The 23047-nt window shown below is 38.5% G+C and overlaps 2 protein-coding genes and 1 non-coding gene across 3 annotated transcripts; 1 reads left to right on the top strand and 2 right to left on the bottom strand.

Annotated features, from left to right (window-relative positions):
* Nucleotides 1-3844: 3844 nt before the first annotated feature.
* On the bottom strand, nt 3845-5640 carry LOC140015792 (uncharacterized). The gene is made up of 5 exons (XM_072068612.1): nt 5317-5640; nt 5001-5196; nt 4481-4668; nt 4132-4309; nt 3845-3975 (listed from the first exon to the last, which is right to left on the bottom strand). Exons 1-5 carry the CDS (start codon nt 5638-5640, stop codon nt 3845-3847), a joined length of 1017 nt encoding a protein of 338 aa, XP_071924713.1.
* Nucleotides 5641-8614: 2974 nt separating this feature from the next.
* On the top strand, nt 8615-8721 carry LOC140016341 (small nucleolar RNA R71). Its single transcript, XR_011822736.1, has one exon. It is a non-coding gene; the product is annotated as a small nucleolar RNA R71 (small nucleolar RNA).
* Nucleotides 8722-15573: 6852 nt separating this feature from the next.
* Nucleotides 15574-20212, bottom strand: LOC113714386 (wall-associated receptor kinase-like 6). The gene is made up of 3 exons (XM_027238198.2): nt 19296-20212; nt 18792-18968; nt 15574-16941 (listed from the first exon to the last, which is right to left on the bottom strand). The coding sequence occupies exons 1-3, from the start codon at nt 20182-20184 to the stop codon at nt 15737-15739; spliced, it is 2271 nt and encodes a 756-aa protein (XP_027093999.2). The 5' UTR covers nt 20185-20212; the 3' UTR covers nt 15574-15736.
* Nucleotides 20213-23047: the final 2835 nt, after the last annotated feature.

Here is a 23047-nt window from a genome sequence, read left to right as displayed (position 1 = left end):
TTTCCTTTTTTTTGAATAAATACCAACACCATAAGGATCAACTTCACTAGTTGATTGCCTGCATTTCTTCTTATTTTGTTTTCTATTTTTTTTTGTCATTTGCTTCCTCTTTTTTTCCTCTCTTCTACATATATACATGTAATGCCTCTCAAATAATACTCCAAATTTCCATGTCATGAAATCAAAGCACTTCTTTACACGAGGTTCAAAGAGAGAGTCTAAAAAAAGGTTTTATGGCTAAAAACTAGGGCATCAAGCGAAAAATAAGGTTTAAGGCTCAACTTAGCTTCCTAATGGTAAATAAATTAAAAGTTGGTTTTTAAGAGAGTCCAAAAAAATGGTTCAGTCCTAGGCGCCCTATCACTTTAGTGCATTAAACTCATTTAAATGTGGTCTTGACACGCATAATTGAGCAAGTTCTAAAGTGACAAATCATGTGCACTAATCACTCAACAAATGAAAAATTAGGCTCAAAAATTGCACAAGTGATCAAATTAATGTCAAGTTCAGCATATTCATCAATCAATTCATCGAGAAATAGTAGAACACCCCATGGCATGAATTTACTACTTAAACTCATATCTCAATCGCATTCATCACCGTTTAACTACTAAGACAAGAAAAATGCACACCAAACAACTAAAAACTCCACTAAAAGCATAGTTAATCCTCCCTCACACCTAAACCTTACATTGCCCCCAATGTAAGCAAATAAAGAGCAAAATCGAGGTAAAGGGGCAACGACACTTCCCTTAAAACGAAAGAGGGCAGAAGTGAACTAAGGCCGTGGAGGGAAGGGCGGGCGGAAACCCACGTGGTGGAGGTACTGCGCCAAATTCTGGGCCATTCCGGCCATTTGAAACTCCATCCGCTCCATACGAGTGTCCATGTACTGCATTTGGAACCGAAGGGCTACAAACTGGCTATCGGCGGAGGAAGACGGTGGAGGGGCCGAAGAGGACTATCCGGGGGCATCCGTGGAAGGACCATCAACCTTCGAGGTGGTGGATTTGAAAGCTTTGCGCTTCGGAGCAACATAGATTGGCCCCGGGGGGGCGTACTGAAAAACGCCATTTACATGTTGCACAAGACTCATTTTTTCCAAGCAAACTAAATCTAGGGTTCCATAATACATGCCTGATGCAAATTATGATTATTCAAATCCAAAACCCAAAGATTTACAGCCAATTGAGTGATAAATGAGCCTAAGATTAATGGCTTATTTTTCTTACTTAAGACAGTTCGGAGGTGGAGGGCAAACCAGCAACCCAAATTGACCTTTCTCCGAGCAACCATGTACCAAATGAAAAAGAATTCAGGTTTGGTCAAAGTACCCGAACTATCCTTTCTACCAGGGAAACTGTAAACTATAAATCTATGTAAATAACGGTAGGCGGGGCTCCTAAGAAAAGATGCCTTAGACTGGCTGGGGTCATAGTTGTGTCGGTCAACCGACAATTCTCTCCAAAAACCAATGTTATGAGAGAAAAATGGATCCGAGTATTTGCACGGACTATGCATATATTCCTCACTCTGGGAGTAGGAAACGTCAATGAACCCAAAGGCCAAATTAAATTTAGTGATAGATTGGATGAACTCTCTACCCATTAACCTAAACTGCACTATCCCAGGAGTGGTAACGGAGAATTCATCAAGGATATTAAACTCAAACGTAGCATAGAATTCCCACGTCAGTTCAGTAAAAGCAGGTAGAATGATAGCAGCATAACGGGTCCAACTTATGTCGGCTAGATGCTTCGTGACCTCATCCCTAAGATTCAGTTGATCAAGTGTAGGGTCGTAGATATATTTACAAGGAATTATCTTCCTTATGCACGCCAAGGCGTACCGCTCCTTGTCGGTAGCCCGGGTAAAGGTCAAATGACCGTCAAAATGGGCCGGAAAGGAGATATGAACTTTTCTATTCCGCCCAAGACGAGTCCGAGGCCCTCCCGAACCAGTCGCTGGGGCAGGTCCACCCAAGGGGACTGTAGGCTGTGGGGTGGAGGTGGAAGGTTTGCTCTTGTCTTTATTCTTTGGTTTGGTCATTTGGTCTGTTGGATAAGGCAGAGGTAAGGTAAAGGTGCACAAAAGAGGTCAACAGGCAGCTGACTCAGTAAAGGGTCCCAAATATAGCTCCCAACCATAGACAATTGCAAAAACAGACTATAAACTCACCCCAAAAACTAATTAAGCATGTAAACAGTAAAATGACCCCCAAATACTACAGATTTTACCCCAAAAATTAATTAATTAGAAAAACACATCAAAATTTCCCCAAAAACTAATTAAACAGGCAACTAGAGTAAACACTTTCCCCAAATATCACTGGTTAAGCACAAAATGTAACAAATAGTCAACAATCAACCACAAATGTATCACAGCACCCAAACAAGCACAAAATTTCTGTCCTCAACTAGCAAATCAAAAATCTGGCCTTAGCTACGAAATTAAAAATCTGTCCTCAACTAACAAAAATTAACAATCTGGCCTCAGCTAAAGTGACAGAAATTTACAAAGAAATCACCGGAGCTTTTGACTGGTAGTGGATGAAGTAGAGAACAGGGGCGACAACAGGGTGAAAAGGCACCGTGCGCTGGGCTGCAAGGCTGGCGTGGAGGAAGAGGATGACGCGTGTGCGGAGGAAGCGTGCGACTGGTGGGCGAGCGGCGGCTTGCGGTGTTAGCGAGGTGCGTGGGCTAGCCCGCCTGGTGCTGAAACGCGCAAGCTCGTGCTAGGAAGGGTGAGCAGGCGCGCCTGGGTCTGCTGCGTGCTGAGGGCGCACAGAGGAGACGTGCGAGACGAAGGAAAACGTGCTGCTACGTGCCTGGTGGGCTCGATCGCAGGCTACTCGCGGGCTATTCGCGCCTGGAACTTGCTGGGCTGGGCTGCTGCTCTGAGGCGTGCGGACCAACCTTGGTGGACTGCTGCTGGTCTGCTACTCTTGTTGCGCGAAGAGGCTCGAAGGAAAAGGGCGCTAGCCTGCTGGTGAGTGTGCTCAGCTCGCGCTTGACTGCTCGCGGTGGCTTGGAGATCGCGCGCAAGGCGGTCGCGATGGTGCGCGCCTGCTGCTGCTGCTCGCGTGATGGGCCGCGCCTGGAGAGGAGATGGAGTAGCGCACGATGGGCCAGAGAAGGGCGCGCGGGCTTGCTGGTGGACGACAGAGCAGTGGTAACGGCGGAGGGCGGACGAAGGCGGTGGCGAACAAGAAGAAAAGAATGAAGAAGAAAAAGAAAGAAAGAAAGAAAGAAAGAAAAAGAAAAGAAAGAAGAGAAGTAGGGCTACGGGTCCTTGAATTTTCTCTTTCTTTTTTTTTGAAGGGCAATTTGGTCTTTTCACACTTTTTTTTTTCAGAACAATGAACCCCTATCTTAGGTGTGGGCACGCCTAACTGCCCTCTAGTCTTCTGATCATCTGTCAAAATTTTTGACTTTAAGCGTGACCACCTGGCGTGGGCACGTCTAACTGCTATAGAATCTTCTGACCAATTTTCGAAAATTGAGTTCCTTAGGCGTGACTATCTGGCGTGGGCACGTCTAACTACTGTAGAGTCTTCTGACCGCGGACAAGAACTTTCTTCCCTTAAACGTGACTACCTAGCGTGGGCACACTTAACTGCTATAGAGTCTTCTGATCGTCGCCTTCCAACTCTTTTCCTTAGACGTGACCACTTAGCGTGGGCACGTCTAACTGCCAACTTCCTGCCACCAAACAACAAACTACTAAATGACACTAACACTTAAATAAAACTGCAAAAATGTACGAAAACTAAAACAAATAGTCTTGGGTTGCCTCCCAAATAGCGACTTTATTTAATGTCTTTGGCTAGACGCAGCTGGAACCCTCAAACAAGATAAATTGGATCCTTGAGGTGTACAACTTCTACTTCTTTAACTGAGAATCCTTCAAAATAAGGTTTGAGACGATGGCCATTCACCACGAATTTGTTCTCTGTCTTTAAACTTTGGATCTCCACTGCACCATAATGAAACACATTAGAAACGACATAGGGACCAATCCAATGAAAATGCAACTTACCGGGAAAAAGTTTAATCCTCGAGTGATACAAGAGGACTTTTTGCCTTACTACAAAAGATTTCCTTGAAACTTGCTGATCATGGAAGATTTTACTTTTTTCCTTATAGATCGTGACATTCTCATATGCTTCATTCCTAATTTTCTCCAATTCTTGTAGCTGCAATTTCCTTTGGACCCCCGCATCTTCCAGGTTCATGTTGCATTCTTCACCGCCCAAAACGCCTTGTGTTCGAACTCCACGGGAAGATGACAAGCCTTCCCGAAGACAAGTCTGTACGGGGACATCCCAATCGGCGTCTTATACGCGGTGCGGTACGCCCACAGTGCATTTTCTAACTTCAAGCTCCAATCCTTCCTGTCCGGGTGTACCATCTTCTCCAAGATTGATTTAATTTGACACTTTGACTTGCCCATTTGTCTGCGGGTGATAAGGTGCAGATACCTTGTAGAGCACGCCATATTTTCGGAACAGGGCAGCAATAATCTTATTACAAAAGTGTATGCCCCTATCACTTATCACAACTCTCGGCATCTCAAAGCGGACAAATATGTTAGATTTGAAAAACTCTGCAACCACTCTAGAATCATTAGTACATATGGGTTTTGCTTCCACCCACTTAGAGACATAATCTACAGCACGTAAGATATATACGAATCCAAAAGATAAGGGAAAGAGACCCATAAAATCTATCCCCCAAACATAAAAATTTCAACAAACAACATGGGGGTTTGGAGCATTTGGTCCCTACGAAGAATATTTTCCACCCTTTGACACTTATTACATGATTTACAAAATAAGTACGTATTTTTAAAAAGGGTGGGCCAATAAAGGCCACTCTCCAACATTTTACGAGCTGTTCTTTTAGGCCCAAAATGCCCTCCACATGCAAACAAATGACAAAAATTTAAAATGGAGTGGAATTCACCTACACTTACACACCTTCTTAGCATTTGATCAGAACATTGCCTCCACAGGTAGGGGTCGTCCCAAATATAGTATTTGACATCACTTTTTAACTTGTCTCTCTTAGTCTTGGGCCAATCTGTAAGCAGTTGATTAGTCACTAAGAAATTTACAATGTCAGCATACCAGGGTGCAAATGAATTAATGGCAAGGAGTTGCTCCTCTGGAAATGTCTCTCTCAATGGTTGCTCTTTCTTATGTGTTAGTAAGCAGCTAAAGTGATCTGCAACTAAATTCTCTTGCCCACTTTTATCTTTAATCTCCAAGTTGAACTCTTGAAGGAGCAGGATTCATCTGATGAGCCTTGGTTTTACATCCTTCTTCGTCATCAAGTACCTTAAGATTGCATGATCAGAGAAAACTGTTACTTTTGCATCTAACAAATAAGGTCTAAATTTTTCTAATACAAGAACCACAACTAGTAATTCTTTCTCCGTTGTAGAATAATTGAATTGAACTCCATTCAACGCCTTTGATGCATAGTAGATTGCATGTGCCGTCCTGCCAATTCTTTGCCCTAACACTGCTCCCACTGCATAGTCACTCGCGTCACACATTATTTCAAATGGGAGGCTCCAGTCCGGCGGTTGGATGACGGGCGGTGAGGTTAACGATTCCTTCAATTTGTCAAATGTCATCCTGCACTCCTCGGTGAAGTCAAATGCTATATCCTTTTACAACAACTTAAACAGGGGCGCTCCAATTTTGGAGAAATTGTTGATAAATCTCCTGTAGAACCCTACATGACCCAAAAAGGACAGCACTTCCCGTACACTTATGGGGTAAGGTAAAGCAGAAATAATATCGACTTTCGCTTTATCTACCTCTATGCCTCTAGCCGACATTACATGTCCTAAGACAATACCATGCTCCACCATGAAGTGACATTTCTCCCAATTAAGGACTAAATTCGCTTCTATGCATTTTTTTAAAATTAAAACTAAATTATCAAGGCATTCATTAAAATTATCCCTATACACACTAAAATCATTCATAAACACCTCAATAATCTTTTCTACATATTAGGAAAAGATACTCACCATGCACCTTTGAAAAGTTATTAGAGTATTGCAGAGGCCGAAAGGCATCCTCCGGTAGGCAAACGTACCAAAGGGGCAGGTGAATGTGATTTTCTCCTGATCCTCCGGTGTTATCGCGATCTGAAAATACTTTGATAAACCATCAAGAAAACAGTAATAGACACGACCAACTAATCTTTCTATCATCTGATCAATAAAAGGGAGAGGGAAGCGGTCCTTCTTCGCCACGGCATTCAGTCATCGATAGTCAATGCACTGGCGCCATCCTGTGGGTTTCCTTAATGGGACCATCTCTCCCTCCTGGTTTTCTTCTACCGTAACCCCCGGCTTTTTCGGGACTACTTGAACAAGGCTCACCCAGGGACTGTCTGAGATGGCTAAGATGATTCCCACTTTCAGGAGTTTTAGTATCTCCATTTTAACTATCTCCATCATTAGTGGGTTCAATCTTCGCTGCGCCTGTCTTACCGGCTTTGCATTATCCTCAAGCCGTATCCGGTGCATGCATAAGGATGGGCTAATTTCCTTGATATCTGCGATGCTCTACCCAATCGCCTCCTTATGATCTCGAAGAAGATGAGGTGACAGGTGTGCAGATATGATGACTGGCAGTGTCTCCTTGTCTCCGAGAAAAGCATACTTCAAATGCTTTGAGAGAGGCTTAAACTCCAACTCAGGTGCCTGCACAACAGAAGGCAACAATTTTGTTTGAGTCTCTAGTACAAAGAGGGAAACAAACTCATACCTCGGAGAAATTGGTGGGAGCGAATGCAAAGTTTCAACCGTATGGTATAACTCATCATTTATTTCTATATCAGAAACTGCCCCCAACTCAAGATGTTTGGCCAAAGCTACTGTCAGTGCATCTTCTCCACCCAATTCGAACGTTTCCTACATAAGGGACTCAATAACACTTAAAGCAAAAATGGAGTTAGTATCATCCGAGTATTTCATCGCATCAAAGATATTAAAATTCACCATTTTTTCATCAAATTTCATTGACAAAGTACCCTCATTTACATATATTTTTGTCCTAACAGTGCTAAAAAATGGTCTATCTAACAAAATAGGTGACGGATTTAGTGACTTTTCATCCCCCATGCCTAGGATATAGAAATCTGCAGGAAAGACTAACTGATTGACCTGTACCAAAACATCTTCAACTAATCCCTCTGAATAAGCGTTGGTATGGTCTGCTAGTTGGATTATAATACTTGTACCTTTTAATGGCACAAGATTTAAAGACGCATAAATAGTTTTAGGCATAACATTAATCGACGCCCCTAAATGCAACATCGTTTTCCTAATCGAGGTATCTCCTATTTTACATGGAATTGTCAACATACCTGGGTCCCCACACTTTGGAGGGAGTTTTCTTTGGAGTATTGTCTACACATTTTCTCTCACCGCCACTCGTTTATCTCCTCTTAGCTTCCTTTTGTGGGTGCACAAGTCCTTCAAAAATTTAGCATATTTCGGTATCTACTTGATTGCATTCAACAAGGGGATGTTGATATCTACTTTCCGGAACACATCCAAAAGCTCTTTTTCCTTCTCTACCTTCTTTGTCTTCTCCAACCTGCAAGGAAAAGAAGGTAAGTCAGATTTGATGAGAGGTGAAGGAGTAAATGTTACCTTAGGGTCTTCGCGGATGCGCCCTTCCTCTTCAATCTCCTTTTCTATCTCCTCCTCATTTTTGCTCTTCGAATTTTTCACTTTAGGTCCCTCCACTTCCTTGCCACTCCTCAGTGTCATGGCACTTACATTTCTGGAATTTGCCTCGGATTGTGATAGCAATTTTCCATAAACGTGGGACTCCAAACGGTTGATGGCAGTTGCAATTTGGCTTATTAAAGCATCCTGGTCTTTCATGCCCACTTTGGTGCCCTACTGGAATTAGATAGTGCTCGTGGTTAAGGCTTTAGTCTCCTGCTGGAGCTGAGCGGTATTCGTGGTCAAGAATCTGATCTCCTGTTGAAGCTGAGTAGTAGTCGTGGCCAGGCTTTTGACAATATCCTCCAAAGAGCTTCCTGAATTGGAGGACGAGGGTTGAGGTTTTGTTTGCCATGGCTGCTGAAATCCTGGTGGATGATTTGGGAATGAATTTTGTGACCTGTTCCCATAACTGAAATTGGGATGGTCTCTCCAACTTGAATTGTACGTGTTGGAGTACGGGTCATACTGCCTACGAGGCGCGAGTACGCCTCCGGCCATGTTCACCTGTTCAGCCCCATCCTCTTGCAAAAGGGGACATGTGTCTGTACAGTGGTCCATACTTGTGCAGATTCCACAGACCTTCGCTCGCTGCACGTTCCCCACGGCTAATTGTCTAACCAGACGTCAACTCCGACAGTTGCTGCTGAATGGATGACGTCTCTACCTCGTTGACGCTACGGGTGGGGTTGCTCTCACGGAAGCCAAATTGCTGCGAAATTTCTGCCATTGACTCAATAAGCTCCCATGCTTCTCTTGGCGTCTTATTCGCCAGTGCCCCTCCACTTGCAGCGTCAATGATGCTCCTATCAGTTGACTGGAGCCCTTCATAGAAGTACAGGATCAACAGTTGTTCACTAATTGATGATGCGGGTATCTAGTGTACAACTTGTTCAATCTTTCCCAATAGTCATACAAGGATTCTCCGGGATACTGTTTGATGCTGCATATCTCCTTCCTCAAACTCGCAGCCCGGGATGCAGGGAAGAATTTTTCTAAAAACTTCTTTTTCAATTGTACCCATGTGGTAATGCTACGTGCAGGTAGGTAGTATAGCCAATCTTTGCTGCATCCTTGAGAAAGAAAGGAAAAGCTCTTAATCTAATTTGCTCTTCAATGACCCAAAAGGTTTCATGCTCGAGCAAACCACTTCGAATTCTTTGACGTGTTTGTAGGGTTCTTCACCAGAGAGACCATGGAACAAGGGTAGGAGGTGAATCAACCCCGACTTCAACTCGAAAGCGGTATTCTCAGCCAAAGTGGGAAATGTGATGCACAAGAGCTGGTGAGTCAACTCCGGGACAGCCAGCTCCCGTAATGTTTGGGTGTTAGCCATGCTAAATTCGTCTTCTATTGACTCGTTTGTAGTAGATACTTGCCCTTCTTTACGTCTTCTGGTCTCTTGCCTTCGCCTACGCGCTGCCTTATCAACCTCAAAATCGTATATCAATTTACCTGTACGAGAAGAACGGGGCATAAACTAGCAAAAATATCAAAAAAAAACTAAACCTAAAAAGAAATAAATATTTCAAACGCCAGTCCCCGGCAACGGCGGCAAAAATTGACAGGTGCCGAACCTGTGCGATAATAATAAATAAAACCTAACTACCACCTGAAACAGTCAATAATCAATTCTAGTATTGAAGCAGGGACTCTAAGTGTGCAATGGGTTACTTGATTCACCATGTTCCCGAAAAGTTTGCTTAATGCGATATACCTGAATTAATTATTTAACTGAATTCACTAACTAGTAGACAGTGGCAAGCAGGGTCGTCTCCTCAGCGACTGGGGAGAAATTTATTTCTTTTCAAGTCAAGATTGATGGGGGGCTTTAGAATTAAAAGTTAACTAAATAATTTAACTGCAAAAAGTAATTAACTAAAAGAAATAATTAGGAGAGTTCTAGCCAAGGGTACACTTCAGAAACGGTTCAGGCACTGATCATCGATGCAAAATAATTCAAACAATTATTTATAGATTGGTTATAGTTGCCATGCACGCGATAAACAACCAACCCTTCCTTAATTTCTCGATAGTTAAGGTACGACCGTTAACTATTTCTCTAACCCAAAAATAACTCTAAGTACGACCATAGAATTTAATCTCTAGATTGCATTAATAATTAGAAAGGCCCAATCCTTACTAGCAAATACGCTACGAGGTTTGTTTAAATTAGATTATACGTCTCCCTGACATAAATCCAATTACGCCAGTTGCTATTCAGATAAGGATATTCGAACAATTACGGATTCAATTACCCCTAATTAGCATAATAGCCTATATGAACAATTAATTATTGCGCACTAATCAATCATACACAAGAGTTATAGCAATTAAAAGCATGAAGCATATAAATACCGATAATTGAAAGAAATAATTAAAAGCGACTTAGATCTCACAATAATTACCGAACCAATTTGTTAATTGCCCCCTTGACTAGAATTAGGGATTTAGTTCCCCATAATTAGAGAACAAGCGAACAAGCCACGCGTGTGGAGTTTGGAAAAGTTTTCAGATCAATTTCCCTCCTTCGGTCAACGCCAAAAGAGAAACGCAATGAATTTTTATTCCTCCCAATTGTTCTCCAAAAGCATACAAATACGACGGTCTGGTGCTGTCTTCCAGTTTCGGTCAAAACCCAAATGAACAGCAAAGCCAACAAGTCCACAACGGCGGCTGCCTCCTAATTGCTCACAATGCTACGAGGAAAAGCTTTTTTCAATTGCTTCTTACTCAATTTGGTCAATACGATTGGAAAAGCTATTTGCAAAGTCAACAATTGGGGCTTGTGTCCCCTGATTCTTTTACAGAGCTACGGGCCACCCCATTCAAAAGCTACAAAGAACGAAAAGAAACCTAAGCCAGACGAAGAATTAATTCTCTAAGCAAAGCCGACCTCCTGAGTCTAATACTCCCCTCTTTTTGTCTTGGTCCCACCGAAATTCACGGAGGGGATTTTCCCTTAATAGAAATTGGTATTAAAAAATTAAAACAAGACTTCCCAAAGTAAAATAAAATAGTGTCTATTACAATTTAGTTTCTTCAACTTCTCAAGTGAACCCCACTGTTTGAAGTGCCCCCCGTACTACACATCTTCTGAATTTCAATTTTAAGCATTTTTCAGCATCAAATCCTGCAATTGGCACCAAAATCGTATCTTAGAAAAATCCACCCAATTAATGAAATATTTAACCAAATAATTGTGCAATAATGCTCAAAATATTCCACTAAAATGCACCCTTTCAGCAAACTAGTAATGGAGCGCATGCTTTACGCATAAACATGATGCTTTGAAATTTCTTCTTTTATGGTTTCACAAACTTTTTAAAAAAATCAATTGTTTTGAAAGAATAAATGTAATTGAGATGAAAAAAATTAATATTTAATATTTAAAAATTAATTTTTCTAACCAACACCAATGCACAAGCAACAAAGCATTCCACTTTTGGTTGGATATGGGTTGCATGAGTGCCTTTTTAAATTTTCATTTGAGTTTATATTTTTAGCTTTTTGAATAATTTGTTGTTCGCCCTTACATCATTCTATGAATTTTTTTAATTAATGTTAGCAATTTTTTTCTTTATTTTTTCTTTCAATCGTGGATTACAAAATGATTCATAGTTCTATTGCAATTGTAACACTACGTAAATATATTATACTGAAATTTCTTTCCTCAAATTTGAATAGTTTAACTTTTAAGAGAAATGATTTCATTTGGTGAAACTTGTTTATATTTATCATTGACGACATGGTTTAGGATTATAAAGCTTATATGATTAGCAACTCTAAACTGATAGAATTATCTATTATACAATAGTCAAACTAATGAGGGGCTTAGATGTATTTTTGATTCACCATTGAAGTACTTTTTGAAGTTGGATATTGTATAAAAAAATTATTTTTTGACTTAACTCGTCATAACCCAAAGGATGTTTCACCTTTCTAACTCTTATTAATTATGATTGAAATTGATATATATTATATTCATTGTTTGTAGTTTAATGCTATAAAAAAAATATTCCTTGTAAAGTTCATTAAATATAATCTTTTATAACTTTTGTGGCAATCGTTGCACTCCTATATAGTTGGACACTTTTCTATTTTAACTTGTTTTTCTAAAAATTAATACTTGAACACCAGCCTTCATCATCGAACACATCGATAGACATATGTGCAACATGGACATTGAGACACTAATTCAAATGGTCAAATACTTGGTAGATCTAGCGTACGAGTCCACCCAATGAAAACCAGTTTTTCCGTTTGCGGTAGATTTTTCCGTTTCCTACTTGTCATCTTAACTTTCCCAAACCCTCTCTGCATTTTGACGACTTGATGGGATCTCTTGATGGTAAGATCGCGTTGACCGCTCCTACCGTAGGTAGGAATGCAAAGAACGACATGTGTTGTAGTGTAATGTGCTGGCAGTAGAACGTTATGTTGTGGCCAACGTCGCGTGGAGATGAAACAAAATGGAACGTGTCCGGATGCAACCAAATGCCAAGAAATACCATTCGCCCATTAATATGTTTGTTTTTAATTTTAATATAATTAACCAATTGCAATGATATTTTCCTAACTTTGTTTTGTAGGAATTAAATACATCAAAATAATTTTTTTGTTAAGTCTAATACAAAGACTAAATCAATTGGGGAAGATTTCGTTATTATTAAGTTGAAGCATTTAATTGTTCATTCTTATTTTGGCAAACTTAACCAATATATATCAAGCACGATGATATTTTATTTTTGTAAGTAATTGAAATTGAAATTATATTGCAAAATCATTGCCAATGTTTCCTACTTCTTGCTATGGTGTGTTTGGAAGACTTTAACTTTACCAATTAAACTTAACTAATACAACCATATTTTTGGGTTCAATCCAAGCACAAAACTAATAATGACATTTTAAACATTTCCAAAAATTTTAAAACTTCAGAAACAATAATGGAGACACAAAAGCTCAATGGCTGGCTTAGGATGCAAATGTTGTCTTCAAATACACGCACAATACATTTATGTCTGTGTCTATATGCATGGATTTATATCACTCTTCTAAAGATGAAAGAGTGGAAAAAAATGCCAATACCTCGGCATTAACGTCACATATTTTAGTAATAGACATAAAAAACCAAACCAGTACTACTATTCAAGGACTGTTATCGATTTCATTACACAACAATACATACAATTTCATGGACAACAAATATAGAACACACAATTAATACAAATTTATATGAGGTAGGTCATCAGTAAAGTTGATCAAATTGAATATAAATGATGAACCATGGATTTGGGAAGCGCGTGAAAATGAGGGGATTTATTTTAAATAAAAAAAAATATAGACATAATAAAAGATAACAAATTTTAAATACGTCCACATGGCGAGAGGATACATATTTTACTTCACACAAGGTTGGTATCATTAAATCATTAAATGGTTCATGGGCATTTTTAGTGAAAACAACCAATTGCAAATATATTTCCTTAGTTTCGTATTACAGTTCTTAGATTGTCATGCTTGCTTTTGGTAAGATTCGTAAAACAATAAATGAATTGAGGGAGGTTTCCTCAACACCGGTTTATAAAATTTAATTGTTGATTTTAATTTCTGTAACATTACTAACAAATACAATTTTTGATTGTTAATTATAGTCAAATAACATTTCTTTCCTATTTTTCAAATGCCACATTTGCAAGTGTATACTTTTACAGACTATACTTAACGAATAAAGCACATATTTAGTTCCAATGCAAATCAAAAGACATTAATGTTTTTGTGCAGAAGATGACAATCAAAGAAATTCAAATAAAATCTAAGAAACTATTAAAAATTAAATAACAAGTTACTAAAATCAAATGAATGATAACTAAGGCTCTAGTCAAGAAATAACTTCAGCAATGGTACACCTAATTGATCATTGAAGCAAAGGCAATACCAATTATTTATCAATAAATAGGTTATAACTATCAAACAAGAGATGGCAGTCAATCCCTCCTTACTGCGTCGGTGATTAAGGTACGCCTGTTAATCACTGCTCTAATTAGGAAATAAATTTAGGTACGCCCATAAGATTTAATTTTCTAATTGCTTCACGTATTAGAGGAACCCTATTCTAACCAAATAACGCACTACCAGGGTTATTTTAGGTTAACCCGCGTATTCCCCTGACACAAATCCAATCATGCCATTTGTCATTATTTTAGAGTAATTAAACAATTACGAATTTAATGCCCTAATTGATAATAGATTATTCAATCAACTAATTATCCGGATTCGAGACAATCAATTAGTTGGACAATTATAATCACTGTAATAAGAGAATATGCGAATACTAATAAATAAAATGAAAAGATAAAATTAAATCGATCTCATAATTTTTTAGGTGAATCAAAACCTCCATTGTTCTTTGATTAGAGTGAAGAAATTAGTTGATATTTGATGCAAAGAATCCATACAGAATTGAAGCAAGATCCGCGGCCATCAATTTAATTCGATTGAAGGCGTCGTATGAAGAAGGAAAAGAACCCACTAAAAAGTCATGCAAAGAAAAGTCAAAAGATCCTCACATACGAGGGAGACTATCACTGCCAAAAAGCTAAACAGAAAAGTCAAACAAAGCAACTCCAAAGGAGTGCCTGTTCTCTGCACAATTTTTCTATCTCGGTCCTCCCCCTATGCTCCTGTGCGGCGGCCAAAAGAAAAGAAAAAAAATCTGCCTTCCGCTGTCCTTGCAGCAATTATCAAAATGAGCATAAGTTTTTCTTTTCCAAAAATGCCCTCTGAGATAGTCTCTCTTACTTAGGCTCCTTTTCCGTTAAATTGGCACTTATTGTGGTATTTTCTATCTACTTCCTGAAATAAATGTAAAATATAAAAAATGAGTAGAATTTAACAATTAATTCATATTGGATCAAGTAATAGAGAAAATTAATAATAAAATAAATAATAAAATTACACTTATCGATCAACAAGGTCCAAATCCCAAACAAAATCAGGAGCAGCCGCCCCTTCTGCCATTGCCTGAAGATTACTCCACTTTGTTTCTTCTCCAGTACTGCATGAGAAGGGAACATCTTTAAAATAATTGAAAGCATGGCTTCCTTTGCTCTGATTTCGGCCTCTGTAACTCGACCTTCACCATTCTTTTCACAGGACTTGATTCGTCTCCTTTGGCCACGGTAGGCATCTTCCGATGATTTCCTCCAGCCTTGTGGGCAACACTGACACATTCATCTAGTTCGGCTTCAGGAGAGAGAGGATTCGCCATTGATATGTTCGCAGCTTCTTTATTGTGTTTTACGCTTTGAAATTTTTTGCTGGTGAGTCAAAAACTTAAAAGGAACCTACAGTACTAGACAATAATCGATCTTGGGCCAATATATATAATGAGAGATAATGTTTTAGTCAGTTTAGCACTCAGAAGCAAGCATGACTTTTTTTTAATTTAATTTTCACTGTACTGATATAAGAGTGTAGGCTTTATGAAGAAGTATTATAGAAGTCGATGTGTAATTTCGTGCCAATATTTATGATGGAATGCTAATTGAGAATGGGTTGGAACTTTGCGAAAATACTGCTGTTTTGAATTCATTTTAGGCCTTTCAACTATACTAAATATGGACAGAGTAGCCATCGACTTATGATACTGAATTATGAAATTATTAATGAAACTAGCAACCATGAACTAAATGAAGTTCAAAGAATATGGCTAAACTTAAAAGCTGAATTAAGCAACAGTTCCATAGGTGATCTTCCCAGTGATGGGCATGATGGCCAGTTAGAAATTCACATGGCACTAAAAGAAGCATTGAAGAATTACGTTAGTATGAAAAATTTTTCATAATCAAAGTTATTTTAGAAAACATAAACTCCTTATTTGTTACCATAACAAATTTCAGGATGCCCAGGGCATGACATGGCCAGTATGAGCATATCTGGGAACTTAATGTATAACTCTAACCACTAACAGAATAATGAACTAGTGCTTATTCATAAGTGGATCGACATCCGAAACAGATCTAGAGCTATCACCTTCAGTTGTCCATGTATAATTGTTATCAGAAAACACGACAGATTCTCCCTCATTGTGGCTTGGACTTTGAAAATTTTCTGGAGTAGTTGACTGCACTGATGATAGTTTCATGCTTTCCAATCCAATGGCAACTTCCTTCATAGTTGGCCTTTTCTTCCCATTTAAGTTTAAGCATCGTTGTGCAAGTTTAGCAACTGCTGTGATCTCCTGTTCATTCCCTTGATTTATGAGCTCAGGATCAAGAATATTTCTGAGAGAATCCTGTTCCATGGATATCAGGAACCTTGTTGCCAAACTCAAGTTACAATCTTCATCTGTTGCTGCTGAGGATATTGGCTTTTGTCTTGTCAAAAGCTCAGCAAGGACCACCCCAAAGCTGTAAACATCACTTTTCTCTGTAAATTGGCTTGACTGGAAATATTCTGGATCCAAATAGCCAAAAGTCCCTTTAACTACAGTAGTTAAGTGAGTTTTGTCAATTGTCACGGACCTTGAAGTTCCAAAGTCTGATACTTTTGCTATGTATTTTTCATCCAAAAGTATATTGCTGGATTTGATATCTCTGTGGTAGATTGGAATTGAAACTGCTGAGTGTAGATACGCCAATGCTCCTGCTACCTCGATGGCTATTCTTAGTCTCAAATTCCAAGTCAAGGGAAGCTCCTCATTATTTCCATTATGTATGAGGGTAAAGAGGGTTCCATTAGGGATAAATTCATAAACTAGTAGTGGGACTTCTGTCTCCAGACAACAACCTAGAAGCTTTACCACATTCCTATGATTGATTTGTGAAAGCAAGACAACCTCGTTGATGAATTGCCCCAATTGGTTTTCATCAACCTTTTTTGACTTCTTGATTGCTACAATTCTGCCATCCGTTAGCATCCCTTTGTAAACTGTACCTTGACCTCCTTGACCTAGTATGCGATTTTCATTGAATCCATCACTGGCCTTGTTCAATTCTTTAGCAGAGAATAGCATTGTTTTCTCAACCCCACCTTCATCAGCAGATAACTGGTGTTGCAACAAAAGACCTCCATTTCGTTTAAAAAATTTCTCTTGGCGCTTTTTGTTGCGTCTCCTTTTCACTACTTTGTACAAGGTATAAGTAGCTATCACGAGAAATAGTACGCCAGCACCCGCAAAAGCACCTGTACAAATCCAGTATTGCAATGATTGCAAATTTTTAGAGTCGAGACTGTTGTTGTACAAGCACAGTGCATATTACAGTTAACATACACTCAAATATTGATTTCAAACGAGTTGCCAGTTGAAGTTCTTGTGGGTGGTGGCTTTCGCCGGGAGATAAAGTAAATGACACCTGTGCATTTTTGGGCTGAGAAAGAGGAAAAAGGTTTACATGTCTAAGTTTTCTACGTATTAATGTGCCTTTCCTATGTGTAGCTGGAGTTCTTTATGTCCTTGGTAAAATCTTTGCAAGTTGCTGGTTGGATGTTTGTGGAATTGGAAGGCTATTTGGAGGCTGGTCGGTATTACATTGAAGTGGTAATTATTTGAAGAATAGTATTACAGAAAGGGAGGTTCCCATAAAAGGGTTTTCTCAATAAACAAGGGAAGTGATAGCGATTTGCAAAATATAGGAGAAGTACCTAGAAGCAAATCGTAGAGTAGTCAATGTCGTTTGACCTTGTGTTTTGTAGGTAATCAATCTAAACAAGTTTCAATTTAATAAAATCGACATAGATGAAGGGCACCTTCTACAGAATGTATAGAGAATGGCTAGAACTCAAAGAAGTTGAAGCTGAATCATCGCAGCGTCAGAGCTTTTGGTGAAACAATTGAGACTAAAACAAGAAGTAATGGGACCTCCAGCAGCAAATATTATTAAATTTAAATCATAACTGATCAGCTACTTCCTAAACGGATGATAGCCAGGAGCTCGACAGGAAGAATCATCAAAGCTTGGACATTACATATTAACTGAACAGAGAAACAAGATTAATTATATTTCATCTGTATATATATTAACTGATCTGTACCACCACCAAGCTGTTCAAACCAACAGGGAACTGGGTGACAGTTAGTGAAATTGTCGATTATATTTCTGAACAAGATTTAAGCAAGAGTTTGTCCCTGAGTTTATTGTTTCGGCAATAATAGAATGTTTCTCTATATGTGATGCTTTTAACTGATAGCCAATGTGAGAAAATGTCTACCCTAGAATTTTTTTTTCCTTTTTCACTTTAATGGAGACTTCAAACCATATAATAAGGGAGCGAAAAAAGAAAAGATTTGAATTCGAATTAAAAAGATAATGTCACTTGATTAATGTGGCTAATCATCGAATTGGTCTTGTGCTTCACACTCTTAATTCCCTTTGATTTGCACATGTGATGGGTATGGCAAATGTTGACTTTGGTTTCGCTCAATTCGAGGTCAAAAGTAAACCTGATTAAGAGGTGGTCGAGCTTTGGGTTGACATTGACTCAGCTACGCAGTTTTGGCTCAGTCTGCTCTAGTCCTTCTCAGGTTGCTCCCATTAATGATTAATCCCTATCTTATGTAATTCTCCAAAAACATGAAGATACAATGTGTGGTTTGTGATAATAGGTGCTACCCATTTTCCATGGCACCAAAACATACTGATTTATTATTTAAGATAAAAATTGAAACAATATATAAGCAATAAATAACATTATAATATTTATCTCACTTCAACGAAGGAGGATAAAAATTTGGAGATACCGCATGTGAGTCTGTGTGTGTCTCATAATATGAATATAAAATCGTCAAGTTTAGTTAATATCCTGCTTGGCATTTCAACCATTAATCTTGGAATTCTAAACAATAATTCCTTAAGAAACGGAAAAAATTAAAAAAAAAGTGGGGCTTGTGTCGATCGTATGTGTATGTGTGTTTATAAACAAAATGCAAATTAAGCTGATCTGAGAACGGTAATTTGCGTTTTGGCCAAGCTTGGTCTTTGTACCTATCTGTATAATACTTGGGATCTTCGATAACAAAAAGGACAAACTATTACCTGCCACAAGTGCTTGATAACTTTTCTTAGGTTGAGGGATGCAACCTTCACTCCCTTTTCCATCATCTTTCTGAAGGTACCCCTTCGGGCAAGAGCAATTGTAGCCTCCTTCGACGTTTATGCAAAGTTCTCCAAATTTGCAATTATTGGTCTCTTCTTTTTGACATTCATCAATATCTGCATAATGTTATCCCCAAAAAAAAAATCACGTTGGATCTATCAAGGATTTGTTCAAGTAAAAATCATTTTTCAAAAGTACACCAGACCGTGTTTGTTTGGATTGAAAGTTATTTGGGAAAAAATTTATTTGAGACAAGGACATGTGTACTATGTTGTAACAAACACTATTCTTCGTACAATTGTGTAGAGTTGGATCTTGGCATTCATTAATATCTGTCGAATTCAATAAAAAATAGAAAGCAGAAGCATAATTTGAAATGTGAATTGAAACACACATATACATACTGGTTAATTAGACGAGTTTAACAAAATTTTCGCACATACCTTGGCAACCATCAGGGAGATATGGGTTGCCTTCGTATCCTTGATCGCAAGAACAACGGTATCCCAACCCCTTAAAAGGTTCGTAACAGTGACTGTTTTTACCAGAGCATGCATAAGAGGTCGTGTTTCTTTGGGCAACTTCACATGACCCCTCCTCAATGGTCCAATCCACCACGACGGGAAGACTTAAATCATCGCTTAAGTTGGTGAGGTTACTTGCAGAAAAATTGAAAGCCTTCTCTTCGACCACAAAAGCGTAGCTGCAAGGATTGAAATCCCACACCTTGGTGTGGTTATTAAGACTGGTCAAGCTCACATTAATATTCCATGCCCCTGGTGGGATATCAGTCCGGCAGCAACCGATGCCAGAACAAGAGCCATCAATTACATCTTCCTTATAATCACAGGAAGGGATACATCCAGTTGCGTAGCTCCGGTTTTGACCAAAGCCTTTAACTAAGGCCAAGGCATCACAGCCAACGACAATGAATTTATTAGCTGTACTACTGAAGGTAAAGCGTTTAGATAATCTCATCCATGGTGAAATGTTGCCCAATAAACTTCCGTTTTTATCATAGCAATCAGATGCTATATCCTGCATAAGGTGTACCTGACCTTCCAGAGATATATCTGTGACATTGATAGCGTTCTGCAGAACTGGTTGAGGGACAGAGGTTGAAGAGTTGGTGCAGTTGATAAAAAAATATTTGTTAAGGTAACAATCTTCCGTAATACCGAATGGAAATGGAATGCTTACATTTCCACAATGATCTTTGCAGCCGGGCATCGCTATAGGAAATGTTGGGGGTGTCAAAGTTGAAGCGGAAGAAAGCATTAAGGCAATTACCAAATGCAAGAGCATCGGTAAAATGAACCGATTGAAGCCCATTGGAATTGTTTTTCAAAGAGAGTTGCAAGTTTCCTTATACGGAAGAGAGTTGCAATTGTTAATTGTGCACTTCTAAGGACTTTATACTTGCGATAGGGAAGACTTGGTTAGTAAACCCACAGAAGGCCTACGCATTTTACGATTGAAGCTTCTTCTGTAGACCCCAAATAGGGACGTTTTATAGGCATTCCAAGTAAAGGGAAGACTTAGCCAGTAAACGCACAAAAGGCCTACGCATTTTACCATTGAAACTTCTTCTGTAGACCCCAAATAGGACGGTTAACTTCAAACGAATGCAGTCAAGATATAAAGGAGCATTTGTTCACACTAGTCTCTGACGACCATGGGGTCCACGTCTTTACGGGGTTGCTTATGCTAACGACATAAAGACTCTGTAAGGGAAGACTTTCAAGTCCACCCTACTGTTTCCATTTATTTACGTGAAAAACAATAAGGGAACCGATAAATTTTTTCCACTTGATATGAGAAAAAAAAATCATAAATGTGTTTTTGGATGTAATGTATGTCATGAAAGTAATTACGATATATGCTTCGGCCGATGAGGTTTTAGTCTGCTTAGAGTGTATTTGATAAAATTGAAATTTGAAAACTAAAATATAAAATTTGAAATCTGAAGGCGAAATTTATTAAATTATTAAATTGTTAAATACGATATTTGATGCATTTGAGTGTATATCATATTAACTGATATGTGATTAGTTTATTAATTATTTTTTAGAGTAAATTTTGTCTAGAATATTTGGTGCAACTCAATTAATTCAAAAGTTCTAATTTTTGTTATCAAATGCGTTTGAATATGTTAAAATCTGAACTTATTTAATTTAAATGTTGAATCTAGTTATCAAACGGAGGCCTAGGATTGAGATTCCAAGATTTAGAGGGCTTGGGTTGAAATCTCTCCTCTCTTCCCCCGCTTTTTAAATTTCATTCCTCTTCTACTAGAAAAAAATTTTAAAAAAATAAAAAATATATATATGCTTAGAATGGGAGGATTAAAGAGGAGTTACAATTGACTGAAAATCTGGACTCAAAGATAACAATCTTGTGTATGGGATCTTTACTTTTCCAGAGGTATCAATGCAGCCATCCTTGGCTACAGGAGGGTATGTTGCTGCTGGTGTGATGGCTGGCTTCAAGGACACCGTCAACACGAAAAGTATCATTTGAACAAGCTTCATCACTGGGGAAACTTTGGACTGTGATGACTATTTAATTTTGGGATGATGAGTTTTTTTTGGTGTTCTTGGAGGAGGCCATATTTCAATATATAGATCCTTCCCTGAGCAAAGCCACCCCAACATTAGAAAGTCACTCATCCTCAAATTGACTTGGCAAGTTCACTTGACTTATTCTGATACCGTGTGGTATGGGTTCCTGACCGTTACTAATTGCATTTCAACGCTATTTCCTTTTTTAACACTACGCCATCTTCTGTATGTGGACTCTTTACTTTTTTTTCATCATTTGTGCTACAATTGCAACATCAATTCATATGAGCACGAAACTCCAGTCATCGTGGTCGAGGGAACGGAATTTTATCAACTTTTCTGTGTTGAAAATTGTGGAATCAAGAAGAGATCAGATGATTGACTTTTCCCTCTGTCACCTCTCTAGATAATAGAAAAATCGCCAGTAGAAAACTTGGTTTTTTTGTCCCATTAGTTTCCCAGCATGTACTCTACTACCACCACTACCAAACAAATGAACGAAGAATTGCAATTATAGTAGATGAACAAAATAACCTTAAGATTAACCACAAATTTCTTTATTTTATTTCCATTTTTGTGGTTAATTAATTAGTCATGTGTCATCACATAAGTTAATATTCTTATTGTCTAAAGTCAGGTGCTTTTTTATTCTCTTTTTTTAATTCAATCTAGTGAACATGTGACTGCAAATAACATGATTTCGTTAGTAATTAGGGAAAATCCGTCAATTACACTAAATTTGCTTCAATTGGAAATATTGGGAACCATATTTATTTTCGCTGAAAGTTAGGAACCAAAATTACACTGGTGCCAAACATTGGAGAGGACTAAATTCACACAAGTGCGAAACACTAGGGACTAAAACTTTATTTTTTTTCCTTTTCCTATCAGTATGAAATAACCCTAAGTTGGTTCACCACATCTTAATTAGTTGATGCAATCGTGAATAAACTAGTGTTCTTGGACATTCTAGTCTCATAAAGACTGCTAACCTTGTGCATAAATGTAGCCTGCACATGCATTAGCTGAGGGCATGTGAAGCACTCTAAATACTTAGGATGGTTGACATGCAATTGAACACAGTTTTCAAGATTTCAATTGGATTTTAGTTATCTCTATGGGGATTATTGAGAATAATTAGATAGACTGTAGAAAGAATGAAAGGAAGAGATAGAAGCAAGAATAATAGGGAAGGAAGAAAGGAAGAAGAAGATGAAAGAAAGAAACAGATGGAAGAATATTCAATGCAAAAGGATTGGGGCTTTCATTCACTCCGTAGTTGATTACAACTTCCTCATACAATATCTAGTTGTGTATGAGGAGGCAGCCAGTGATGATCATTGGGTGAAAGCAATAGAGGAAGAAATTAATACAATAGAGAAACATGACACCTGGGAACTTACTTTTCTTTTAATTGGTAAAAAAATCATTGGAGTGAAGTGAGTGTACAAGAAAAAATTCAAACCCAATGGAGAAATTGATAGATACAAGGCGAGATTAGTGGTGAAAAGATACAAGTAGAAATCCGGGATTGACTATTTTGAAATATTTGCATCCGTTGCTAGGTTTGATACAGTCCAATTTCTCTAACTGCCCAAAATAACTGAAGAATTTATCAAATGGATGTCAAGGCA

Source organism: Coffea arabica, chromosome 10c (genome assembly GCF_036785885.1).
Source record: "Coffea arabica cultivar ET-39 chromosome 10c, Coffea Arabica ET-39 HiFi, whole genome shotgun sequence".
Taxonomy (NCBI): Eukaryota; Viridiplantae; Streptophyta; class Magnoliopsida; order Gentianales; family Rubiaceae; genus Coffea; species Coffea arabica.
This window is presented reverse-complemented; position numbering and strand designations above follow the sequence as displayed.

Excerpts from the sequence above, each read along its gene's own strand:
- LOC113714386 (XM_027238198.2), bottom strand. The coding sequence starts at position 20,184 with ATGGGCTTCAATCGGTTCATTTTACCGATGCTCTTGCATTTGGTAATT. Across the intron at positions 18,969-19,295 it reads TCTCCCTGATGGTTGCCAAG|ATATTGATGAATGTCAAAAA; the intron begins GTATGTGCGAAA and ends AACATTATGCAG. Across the intron at positions 16,942-18,791 it reads TTATCAAGCACTTGTGGCAG|GTGCTTTTGCGGGTGCTGGC; the intron begins GTAATAGTTTGT and ends GGATTTGTACAG.
- LOC140015792 (XM_072068612.1), bottom strand. The coding sequence starts at position 5,640 with ATGACATTTGACAAATTGAAGGAATCGTTAACCTCACCGCCCGTCATC. Across the intron at positions 5,197-5,316 it reads ACTTGATGACGAAGAAGGAT|AAAGAGCAACCATTGAGAGA; the intron begins GTAAAACCAAGG and ends CTAACACATAAG. Across the intron at positions 4,669-5,000 it reads CCCCTACCTGTGGAGGCAAT|ATTATGTCTCTAAGTGGGTG; the intron begins GTTCTGATCAAA and ends TACGTGCTGTAG.